Source organism: Callorhinus ursinus, unplaced genomic scaffold (assembly GCF_003265705.2).
Source record: "Callorhinus ursinus isolate GAN/ISIS: 27379988/994484 unplaced genomic scaffold, GSC_fseal_2.0 scaffold52, whole genome shotgun sequence".
Taxonomy (NCBI): domain Eukaryota; kingdom Metazoa; phylum Chordata; class Mammalia; order Carnivora; family Otariidae; genus Callorhinus; species Callorhinus ursinus.
The window spans coordinates 591,010-603,432 of record NW_027397114.1 but is presented as its reverse complement, the minus strand read 5'-3'; the positions used below and the strand labels follow the sequence as shown (position 1 = coordinate 603,432).

General features: G+C 41.3%; 1 protein-coding gene across 2 annotated transcripts in view; it reads left to right on the top strand.

Moving 5' to 3' along the window:
• Nucleotides 1-12,423, top strand: part of TOM1L1 (target of myb1 like 1 membrane trafficking protein) — a 75,230-nt gene that overhangs the window by 58,103 nt on the left and 4,704 nt on the right. For both annotated transcript variants that reach the window (XM_025859404.2, XM_073883699.1), the window contains 3 exons: nt 9,490-9,541; nt 11,471-11,573; nt 12,044-12,125. In XM_025859404.2, the coding sequence (XP_025715189.1) occupies nt 9,490-9,541; nt 11,471-11,573; nt 12,044-12,125 (237 nt within the window). The remainder of the gene's footprint in view (nt 1-9,489; nt 9,542-11,470; nt 11,574-12,043; nt 12,126-12,423) is intronic.

The window sequence follows — 12,423 nt, the reverse complement described above, 5'->3', positions numbered from 1 at the left end:
CTGAGAATATGCAGGGCATAATCTCAGTCTTTTGGTATCAGTTAAGACCTGATTTGTGACCCAGTATGTTGTCTGTTCTGGAGAAAGTTCCATGTGCACTCGAAAAGAATGGGTATTCTGTTGTTTTAGGGTGGAATTTAGGATATATGTTCTATTCCATATATCTCTGAGGTCCATCTCTTCCAGTGTGTCATTCAAAGCTCTTGTTTCTTTGTTGATTTTCTGCTTAGATGATCTGTCTATTGCTGAGAGTGGAGGGTTGAGGTCTCCTACGATTAACGTATATTATCAATATGACTCTTTAATGTAGTTGGCTGCTCCCATGTTGGGAGCGTAGATATTTACAATTGTTAGATCTTATTGTTGGATAGGCCCTTTAAGAATGATATAGTGTCCTTTTGTGTCTCTAACTACAGTCTTTAGCTAAAATCTAATTTGTCTGATAGAAGAATTGCTACCCCAGCTTTCTTTGGAGGTCCGTTGGCGTGGAAGATGGATCTCCATCCCTTCACTTTCAGTCTGGCTGTATCTTTACGTTCAGAATGATTCTCTTCTAGACAGCATATGGATGGGTCCTGTCTTTTTATACAATCTGTGACCCTGTGCCATTTTATGGGAGCATTTAGGCTGTTCACGTTTAGAGTAATTATTGAAAGATATGAATTAATTGTCATGTTGCCTGTGAAGTCCTTGTTTATATAGATTGTTTCTGTAAATTTCTGTTCTATATCATTCTCGGGGTCTTTCTCCTTTTATAGAACCCCCCTTAATATTCCTTGCAGGGCTGGCTTAGTAGTCACATAGTCTTTCAGTTTCTGCCAGTTTTGGAAGCTCTACAGCTCACCATCCATTCTAAATGACAGCCTTGCCAGATAAAGTATTCTTGGCTGCATGTTCTTCTCCTTTAGCACCCTGAATATGTCTTGCCAGCCCTTTCGGGTTTGCCAGGACTCTGTGGATAGGTCTGACGTTATTCTGATGTTCCTCCCTCTGTATGTAAGGAATCTCTTCCCCTAACTGCCCTTAAGATGGTTTCCTTGGTTCTAAGATTTGCGAGTTTTACTATTACGTGCCGGGGCATTGGCCTGTTTTCCTTGATCTTGGGAGGGATCCCTTCTGTCCCTAGGACATGAATGTTTCATTCCCCAGATTAGGGAAGTTTTCAGCTATGATTTGCTCAAATATCTATTCCAGTCCTCCCTCTGTCTCCACCCCCTGAGGGATCCCAATAATTCTGACATTGGCACATTTCATGGTGTCACTTATTTCTCTGATTTTATTTTCATGGATTTTGAGTTGTTTTTCCCTGGCCTCCTCTTTCTCCTTTTCTGTCACTTGGTCTTCTAGTAGATCACTAATTCATTCTTCTGCCTCTCTTACCCTAGCTGTTAGATTATCTAGATTAGATTGGCTCTCACTGATAACATTTTTAAGTTCTGCCAATTCAGCTTTCATTTCTGCCCTTAGAGACTCTATGTTGCCCTTAATCAATTTCTCCATTCTAGCTATTGTTTTCACAAATGCTACCCTGAATTCCATTTCCGACATCTTGGTTATATCTGTATGCATTTGTAAATCTGTGGCAGAAGTCACAGTCTCTGAGTCTTTACTATTTGGGGGGTTCCTCCTCCTAGTCATTCTCTTGAGGGGTGGTTGAGGGAATATACAGATTCCAAATTATTGACCACAACCCAAGCAAGATGCACCTGTTTTATAGGGACCTTAGGGTTGTCAGCCCCTTGTTCTCCCAGCCTGTCTTCTGGGGGAGGGGCCTGCCGCACTGTTACTCAGACAACCCTGTTTGGGCAGAGTTGTCCTGCCCTCTGTGGGGGGTGGGGTGGGCTCAGTGAAAACTTGTTTTGGGGAGCTTTTGTGCTCTGGTGGCTTTCTCTGCCAGGTTGCCATGTCTCTTCCAATAGAGCAGAAGAGATCGTTTCTACCCCTCTGCCTCAGAGCAGAGAGATCACAGTCTGATCTTCAGTGAGCTCTCCACGCCACACTCTCCGTTTCTGTCTATGCTGCTAAAAACTGCAGCGTCCTGGGTTATGCGCCCCTCAGCAGGGCTCCTAGTCCTCGCCTCCAGGTCGGGGCATGTCTCTGCCTTTTGTGCTTCTACCACTACCAGCCACCCGCAGTCCGCACACACGGCCCCACTGCTCCAGGTTTCAATCCGGGGGACTGCCCTAAAGTCCTTTCCCTGCTGCTACTGGTCTGCAAGTCTGTGTCCTGTCCCCAGCACGGGAGGCTATCGCTCACCAGCGGTATAGGATTCCGACGGCTTGGCTCCCTCCCCCTTTTGTTTATCTTCGGATATGTGCCTGTGGAATCACAGCTCCCCGCTTCATACCTTGAAACCAACCACCTGCGATATTCTGTAGAGATCCAGATCTATCTTCTTACATCTCAGGCTGATTTCATGGGTGTTCAGAGTGGTCTGGTAGATATCCAGCTCAATTCAGGGGATCTTTTGGAATAGGGTCCCCTGCTCTTCTGCCATCTTTTTCCCGGAAAAAAAAAATACCTTTTTGAAAAGAGGACTCAGGAAGTTGACTTAACTTGGACAATTCCAAAGCAAAACATCACAACTTTTGCTTCTCCATTTTCCTATCTCTTAATCCTTGGATTAAGAGACCCAAGGAAGTGTGCATTTCTGGAGTCCAAAAAAAGAAATTGACCTGTTTTGTTTCTTAAATTCCACTATGAGTGAGATCATATGATAATTGTCTTTCTCTGATTGACTTATTTTGCTTAGGATAATACCCTCTAGTTCCACCCACATCATTGCAAATGGCAAGATTTCAATTTTTTGATGCCTGAGTAGTATTCCATTTGTGTGTGTGTGTGTGTGTGTGTGTGTGTGTGTGTGTGTGTTACATTCTATATCCATTCATCTGTTAATGGACATTTGGGCTCTTTCCACAGTTTGGCTATTGTGGACATTGCTGCTATAAACATTGGGGTGCACGTACCCCTTCGGATCCCTACATTTGTATCTTTGGGGTAAATACCCAGTAGTGCAATTACTGGATCATAGGGTAGCTCTATTTTCAACTTTTTGAGGAACCTCCATACTGTTTTCCAGAGGGGCTGCACCAGCTTGTGTTCCCACAAACAGCGTAGGAGGGTTCCCCTTTCGCCACATCCCCGCCAACATCTGTTGTTCCCTGACTTGTTAATTTTAGCCATTCTGACTGGTGTGAGGTGGTGTTTCATTGTGGTTTTGATTTGGATTTCCCTGATGCCGAGCGATGTTGAGCATTTTTTCATGTGCCTGTTGGCCATTTGGATGTCTTCTTTGGAGAAATGTCTGTTCATGTCTTCTGCCCATTTCTTGATTGGATTATTTGTTCATGGGTGTTGAGTTTGATACATTCTATACAGATTTTGGATACTAGCCCTTTATCTGATAAGACATTTGCAAATACCTCTCCCATTCTGTTGGTTGTCTTTTGGTTTTGTCGGCCAGTTCCTTTGCTGTGCAAAAGCATTTTATTTTGATGAAGTCCCAGTAGTTCATTTTTGCCTTTGTTTCCCTTGCGTTTGGAGATGTGTCTAGACAGAAGTTGCTGCTGCCGAGGTCACAGAGGTTGATGCCTGTGTTCTCTAGGATTTTGATGGATTCCTGTCTCACATTTAGGTGTTTCAACCATTTTGAATCTATTTTTCTGTGTGGTGTAAGGAAATGGTCCAGTTTCATTCTTCTGCATGTGGCTGTCCAGTTTTCCCAACACCATTTGTTGAAGAGACTCTTTTTTTCATTGAATATTCTTTCCTGCTTTGTCAAAGATTGGTTAACCATAGAGTTGAGGGTCCATTTCTGGGTTCTCTCTTATGTTCCTTTGATCTACGTGCCTGTTTTTGTGCTAGTACCATATTGTCTTGATATAGAGTTTGAAGTCCGGAATTGTGATACCACCAGCCTTGGTTTCTTCAACATTCCTTTGGCTATTCAGGGTCTTTTCTGGTTCCATACAAATTTTAGGATTATTTGTTCCATTTCTTTGAAAAAAGTGGGTGGTATTTTGATAAGTATTGCATTGAATGTATAGATTGCTGTAGGTAGCATAGACATTTTCACAATATTTGTTTTTCCAATCCATGAGCATGGAACGTTTTTCCATTTCTTTGTGTCTTCCTCAATTTCTTTCATGAGTGTTCTGAGTATAGATCCTTTGCCTTTTCGGTTAGGTTTATTCCTAGGCATCTTATGGTTTTTGGTGCAGTTGTAAATGGGATCAACTCCTTAACTTCTCCTTCCTCTCATTGTTAGTGTATAGAATGTGACTGATTTCTGTGCATTGATTTTGTACCCTGCCACTTCTCTGAATTCCTGTTCTAGCAATTTTGGGGTAGAGTTTTTTAGGTTTTCCACATAAAGTATCATGTCATCTGCAAAGAGTGAGAGTTTGATTTCCTCTTTGCCGATTTGGATGCTTTTTATTTCTTTTTGTGGTCTGATTGCTGAGGCTAGGACTTCCAGTATCATGTTGAACAACAGTGATGATAGTGGACATCTGTGCCATGTTCCTGACCTTAGGGGGAAAGCTCTCAGTTTTTCCCCATTGAGAATATTTTCTGTGGGCTTTTCATCTATGGCTTTTATGATATTGAGGTATGTACTCTCTATCCCTATACTGTGAGGAGTTTTGATCAAGAAAGGATGCTGTAGTTTGTCAAATGCTTTTTCTGCATCTGTTGAGAGGATCATATTGTTCTTGTCCTTTCTTTTATTAATGTAGTGTTTCACATTGATTTGCAGATGTTGAACCACCCTTGTATCCCAGGAATAAATCCCACTTGGTTGTGGTGAATAATCCTTTTAATGTACTGTTGGATCCTATTGGCCAGTATCTTGGTGAGAATTTTTGCATCCATGTTCATCAGAGATATTGGTCTGTAATTCTCCTTTTTGATGGGGTCTTTGGTTTGGGATCAAGGTAATGCTGGCCTCATAAAAAAGAGTTTGGACGTTTTCCTTCCATTTCTGTTTTTTTTGGAACAGCTTCAGAAGAATGGGTACTAATTGTTGTTTAAATGTTTGGTAGAATTCCCCCTGGGAAGCCATCAGGCCCTTGGCTCTTGGGAGATTTTTTATCACTGCTTCAATTTCCCTGCTGGTTATGGGTCTGTTCAGGTTTTCTATTTCTTCCTATTTCAATTTTGGTAGTTTATATGTCTCTAAGAATGCATCCATTTCTTCCAGATGGCCTAATTTGTTGATATAGAGTTGCTCATAAAATATTCTTATAATTGTATTTCCTTGGTGTTGGTCATGATCTCTCCTTTTTCATTCAGGATTTTATTCATTTGGGTCCTTTTCTTTTTGATGAGTCTGGCCAGGAGTTTATCAATCTTTTTAATTCAGGGAACGAGCTCCTAGTTTTGTTGACCTTTTCTACTGTTCTTTTGGTTTCCATTTCATTGATTTCTGCTCTAATCTTTATTAATTCTCTTCTCCTCCTGGGTTTAGGCTTTATTTGCTGTTCTTTCTCTAGCTCCTTTAGGTGTAAAGCTAGGTTGTGTATTTGAGACCTTTCATGTTTCTCAAGAAAGGCTTGTAGTGCTATATACGTCCTTCTTAGGAGTGCATTTGCTGCATCCCAAAGGTTTTAAACAATTGTGTTTTCATTTTCATTTTCATTTGTTTCCTTCAATTTTTTTAATTCTTTAATTTCCTGGTTGACCCATTCATTCTTTAGTAGGATGCTCTTTAGCCTCCATGTATTTGAGTTCTTTCCAAATTTCCTCCTGTGATTGAGTTCCAGTTTCAAAGCATTGTAGTCCAAAAATATGCAGGGAATGATCCCAGTCTTTTGGTACCAGTTGAGACTTGATATTTGACCCTAGTATGTGATCTGTTCTGGAGAATGTACCATGTGCACTCAAGAAGAATGTGTATCCTCCTGCTTTAGGATGGAATGCTCTGAATATATCTGTGAAGTCCATTTGATCCAGTGTGTCATTTAAAGCCCTTGTTTCAAGATGAAACCAGAGAGGGAGACAAACCATAAGAGACTCTTAATCATAGGAAACAAACCAAGGGTTGCTGGAGGGGCGGAGGGTTGGGGGTTGGGGTAAATGGGTGATGGACATTGGGAAAGTATGTGTTGCAATGAGCACTGGGTATAAGACTGATGAATCACAGACTTCTACCTCTGAAACAAGTAATACATTATATGTTAAATAAAAAATAAGTAAAAAATAAAGAAATATAAAAAAAATAAAGCCCTTGCTCCCTTGTTGATCTTGTCTTTAGATGATCTGTCCATTGCAATGAGTGGAGTGTTAAAGTCCCCTACTATTGTATTATTATCAGTGTGTTTCTTTAATTATGTTATAAATTAGTTTACATAATTGGCTGCTCCCATGTTTTTTTTTTTTTTAAGATTTTATTTATTTATTCATGAGAGACAGAGAGACAGAGAGAGAGAGAGAGAAGCAGAGGGAGAAGCAGGCTCCCAAGGAGCTGGGAGCCCAATGCGGGACTCGACCCCAGGACCCTGGGATCATGACCTGAGCCGAAGGCAGACGCTTAACCATCTGAGCCACCCAGGCGCCCTGGCTGCTCCCATGTTAAGGGCATAAATATTTACAATTGTTAGATCTTCTTGTTGGATAGACCCTTTAATTATGATACAATGTCCTTCCTTATCTCTTAGCACAGTCTATGGTTTAAAATCTAATTTGTCTGATATAAGGATTGCCACCCTAGCTTTCTTTTGATGTCCATTAGCATGATAAATGGTTTTCCACCTCACTTTCAATCTGGAGGTGTCTTTGGGTCTAAAATAAGTCTCTTGCAGACAGCATATCGATGGGTCTTCCTTTTTTATCCAGTCTGATAGCCTGTGTCTTCTGATTGGGGCATTTAGCCCATTTACATTGAGTAACTATTGAAAGATACGAATTTAGTGCCATTGTATTACCGTAAAGTCACTGTTTCTGTATATTGTCTCTGTTTCTCTCTGGTCTATGTTACTTTTGGGCTCTCTCTGCTTAAAGGATCGCCTTTAATATTTCTTTAAATTTTTTTTTAAAGATTTTATTTATTTGAGAGAGCATGTGAGAGAGAGAGAGCGAGCATGAGCACGGGAGGGGAGGGGCAGAGGAAGAAGAAGCTGACTCCCCACTAAACAGGGAGCCCAGTGTGGGACTCGATCCCAGCACGAGGCAGACACTTAACCAACTGCGCCACCCAGGTGCCCCTCTCCTTTAATATTTCTTGCAGGGCTGGTTTAGCGATCACAAATTCTTTCAGTTTCTGTTTGTCCTGGAAGCTCTTTATCTCTCCTTCTATTCTGAATGACAGCCTTGCTGGCTAAAGTATTCTTGGCTGCATATTTTTCTCATTTAACACCTTGATTCTGAGAGAGAGAGAGAGAGAGAGAGACACACACACACACACACACACACACACACACACACACACACTCTCCCACCTAGGATTCTGCCCCATTTCACCATCTGAGTGCCTTTCAGGCTGGGATGTCCCTCACTGGAGCCGACTTCTAAAAGTTCTGATTTTGCACTCCACTGCTCTATCACTTATGGGTAGCTGGCTTACGGAGGCTCCCTCCCCCCACAGTTTATCTTCTGATATATCACCTCAGATTCACTTCTCTGCACCTACCTTGCAGAAAGTGACCACTTTTCTATTTGTAGAGTTGCAGCTTTTTTTTTCTTAGATCTCCAGGTGAGTTCGCAGGTGTTCAAAATGGCGTAATAGTTATCTAGCTGAATTCCTTGGACCAGACAAAACTAAGGTCTCCTACTCCACTGCCATCTTGGACTCCTCTGCTGCCTATTTTCTCTGTCATCCCCATTTTGCTATGGAGCTCATTCTGTAACTTTTTTATAAGTTCAGTTATTGTATTTTCGACTATTTGGCTTTTCTTTGTATCGTATTTTTCTTTGGAACAACTTTTTATTTTTCCATTTTTTCCCATGAGTGTTCACAGTTGCTTATTGAAGCACTTTTATAATAGCTGCTTTAAAATCTGAGATAATTTTAACATCTGTGTCCTCTTGATATTGACTTCTGTTGATTGCCTTTTCTTTCGCCGGTTGAAATTTTTCCAGTTCTTCACATGCCTAGCAATTTTGGATTGTATCCTGGGCATTTTTAATGTTAGGATACACTTGCTTATATTTAAATCCTGTCGAGGATGGTGCTGTTTTGATTTTAAAAGGCACCCGCCTTAGGTTCATACCTCAGCTTCAGCCTGTCACCTTTGTGCTAGATTTGGTAATATGGAGGTCACTGGTTCCAAAGTAGTTACATTTTCGAAGACTTTGTGGTGCTATTCTGATCTGTCTTGTGTGTGCCACCCTGAGGTCTGGATGGTTGTGTGTTTAGTTCTCAATATCTTTTGCATCCCAGAGGCAATCAAATCCACAGAGGATCAGATCCACAGAGGCACAGATCAAGGAGTGAGCTCAGGATTTCATAAACAACTTTAAGGTTTTTCTTAATTTTCCCCTCTTTGTGATTTCTCTGGTGCTTTACTTTTCTAGGATTTGCCTTTTTGGTTCTCCAGTCAGAAAGCTGGAGATTCGGTTACCCTACTATATGCCATGCATTTTCTTGACTGTGCATGTGTCTGGGACCAAGTGGTGGGACAAAAAAGACAAAACAAGATGGAGTTTGTGCTGTCTTCTGGGGTGACAGTTATACTTGTTGGAGAGAAAGGGTCCCCTCAGATGAATAAACTTCTACAGGTCCCTGTTGCTTCTACTGTCACTGTAGCCACTTTGGGATTGCTTCAGGTTTAGAGGGTGAGAGAACAGAAAGAAAAAGAAAAAAGGGGAAAACCTCTATCTTCTTTTTAGAGCATTAGGACTTCCGTCCCCTGCTCCTTGAGTGAGAACAAAAGGGCTTCTCCTAGAACCTTCTGTCCTCACTGCCCACTCTTGGGTTTTAGGCTGCATTGCGTTCAGGTTCGGGTATACAAGAGGGGCCAAAATAAGTTCACAGTGATATGGTGATACTCAAATTCCAGTCATCTTCCCAGCCATCCTGTAACTATTAACTTTTCAGCCCTCACATATTTGCTCCATGCGTCCTGTCCAGGTTTTGTAGTTGTCCTCAGTAGGAAAGACAGGGCAAAGTGTGTGTGTTCTATCTTATATAAAACCAGGGCCCTTCCCACCTCCTTCCTAACCTCTACTCTGGATTGCTTCTCATCCTTCAGGAAATCACAGGGTGGTAGCTACTCTGATGGAAAAATTGACGGCTTGTTCTCACTAGTATATTGTGTATACTTTAGGATCTCAGGGCTACCACTGCCAAGGGATAGTGTTTTGTCTTTATTCTCTTTGGTATTTGGGCATCAAAAGCTGGTGGGCACTGAAACCAGATGGCAGTTGTTATATAAAGTTAATATTCCATTGCAGTCTGAAGGTACATTTTAGATTTTGTTTGCAGGAAGTCATCTTCTTGCATTTGTGCTCTCACTGTAGGGTAATCATGCTCTTATCTTACTCTCCTAGGTTTGCCCAAAGGACCAGCCAGAACATCACCTCAAGTCCTACATATGAAAGTGTAAGTAATGAAACCCTTCCCAGGCAGCACACCCCGTCAGCAGATGATCATGGCTGAGGAGGAATTCCTAGTCATTGAATCTCATGCTCTGTTCAATGTTTTGTTACATGTCCTATAGTGTGTTGATACAGCCCTTGTTAGGACCTCTCTTTATCTTCTTTTTAGGCTTTCAAAATAGACAAGTTGAATCTTACTTCTGTTAGAAAAATGGTTACGGATCAGAATTCCTTTCGTGTTATTTATAGGAGCTGTCTCCTCGTCTTTCCTTCCATCCTTTTTGATGGACTTCACACAGGCTCTCATTCCTCCCACTGTGCTGGTTTGGCTCTTGTCACGGTCTCCAGTGACCTCCATTATTACCAAATCTAGGACTGCAATTTTCAGTCCCCCTTTTACCTGATTTATCAGCAGCAGGTGACAGAATCACTCACTTCCTCCTTTTTCGCACATGTGACTTTCAGACACCACTCACTTTTGTTTTCTCAGTCCCACTTCTCTAGCTCCTTTGCTGACCCCCATTCCTCTACTGGCCTTCTAGTGTTGCAGACCCCAAGGCTGGGGCTTCAGACTTCTCTTTCCACATTCATTCTTCTGGTCTTTTGGTCTCATATCTTAAAATACCATTCAGACTCTGACAACTTAAAATTGGTATCTCCAGCCCAGACCCCTTCCCCAAACTCAGAACCCACAAATTCACCGTCCGAGTAATCTCTTTTTGCATTCTTCGTAGTCCTGGCTCTCTACCTGCTCTTCCTGCAGGCTTCCCCCACCTCAGTAAAGGACCCCTCCAGTCTTTCAGTTGCTTAAGTCAAAACCTTGGAAAACAGTGCTCGACCTCTGCCTTTTCACCTTTTCCCTTCACAGCATACCTATTATCTAGCCACTTCTCACCACCTCCACTTCTGTATCCCAGTCCAAGCCACCAGATGGATATTGCAGTGGCCTCCTCAGGTTACCCTGCTTGAGCTTTCACCTCCCTGTCCACCCCCATCCCCATCATACAATCTATTCTCAAACCAGAGCAGTCTTGGAAGAAGAAAAAAAAAAGTCCTACATCATCTAACTGCTCTAAACCCACCTATGATTTTCTTCAGTTTTACTCTGTAAACACCTGAAATGCTGATCTGACCTCTGCCATTACCTCTCTAACCTCACCTCTCTTCCTTGGCTCACTGTACTCCAGCCGTCCTGGTCTCCTCTGCTTCAGAGATGACCTTGTGTCCTCTCAGGTAGTCACAGCACCCGCCTTGGTCAGGGCTTGCTCATATGTCTCTAATGGTGAGGCATTCCCTGACCACTATCACAGCAATAGCCCATCCCATCTACCCCAGCCTTTCTTCTCCTGTTATCCTGTTGTGTTGTTTTGTTTTGTTTTTAGAGTACTTGTTACCGGACATCTGTATACATCTGTTGATTGCTTCAAGTGTGCAGGGATTTGGCCTATTTTATTTATAGTGCCAGGCATCTAGTAGGTGCCCAGGACATATTTGTGAAATGAATGAGGAAGTTTACAAGAAGAAAGATATTCCCAAGACTTTAATCTTTATCAGTCCTGATTCGATGCCATCACCTTATGCCCTTCTGTAGGGTTAAAGATTTATTTGCCTTTTTGAGGCTGTGATTTTTTAGTCAATGGGAAACAACAGAATCTAGACTGAGCTATATATTTCTGTTTTTGTTTTTTTAAAGCAACGTGTTAATTTTACATTTTATATAGGAAATGAGGTACAATAGGCATGGAATCAGAGAGAAAAGTAGTGTTATAAATGGTTATTACCTAAAAAATAATAGTTCATAATTTCTAATTCTTGTCCAATTGCGAGTATATGGTTCTTGGAATAGTGCCACTTAGAAGCCTAGGAATCTAAATAACAAAAGAAAAGCTTAATGTACAATGTTTATTTGAACACTGTGCTCTACTTTCTTCAGTTTCCAGAATACTCAAATTCAGTACTACAGCCAGTTAGTCTGCAGAACATTCCGGCAACACTGTCAAGCCAGAGACTGCCTTCCTTGCCTAGCAATCATCCAGGTACTTGAGACCTATTACTTGCATTGAGTAAGGAAACTGGTGAGAATACAGGAGTCTGCCAGAGATTTCCTTCTGATTGAAAATAGGTATATAGGGAGGAAGAATGAGGTCTTCATGTCCCTTTTTAAGCTCCATGAAGTAAATTCATGGCAGATACCATTACGACCGACATTAGATTATAAAAATGCTTGTGTTGTGCTGAATGTTGTATTTGGAATGCTGAGGTAAATGAATCTTTAGCTGAAGTTTGGAAGTCCTTTTGTTATATATAGATTTGTTGCATGTGGGAGTAGCATTAGAATACCACTTGTATTTATTTCTGGTTGTCAAGGTTTCTTAGGGTCTTATGTTTGAAGTCTGAATCATAAAGAGAATATTAATTGTGCATGTGTTCTTGAAAAGCACAATGTGTGTTTACTGGTTGGGTTTTTTTTTTTCTCTTTTTTTTTTTTTTTTTTTTTTGCCTAAAGCAATGACAAAGAATGATCTCCAGCCACCCAATTACTACGAGGTAATGGAGTTTGATCCCTTAGCTCCTGCTGTCGCTACAGAGTAAGTCATTTACAAAATGATTAATTTACTTTTCGTTTTGGTTTCCTTTGGTAACAGAGCTAACAGGGCTTGGTTGTACATTTAATTTTGTTTAGGTCTTGGCAGAAACTGATGACCTTATTAAAAATGACAGGTTTTATGGAGGCTGTTGCACTTTTTAATTTTTTTATTATGTTTATCACTATACATTACATCATTAGTTTTTGATGTAGTGTTCCGTGATTCATTGTTTGTGTATAACACCCAGTGCTCCACGCAGAACATGCCCTCTTTAATACCCATCACCAGGCTAACCCAC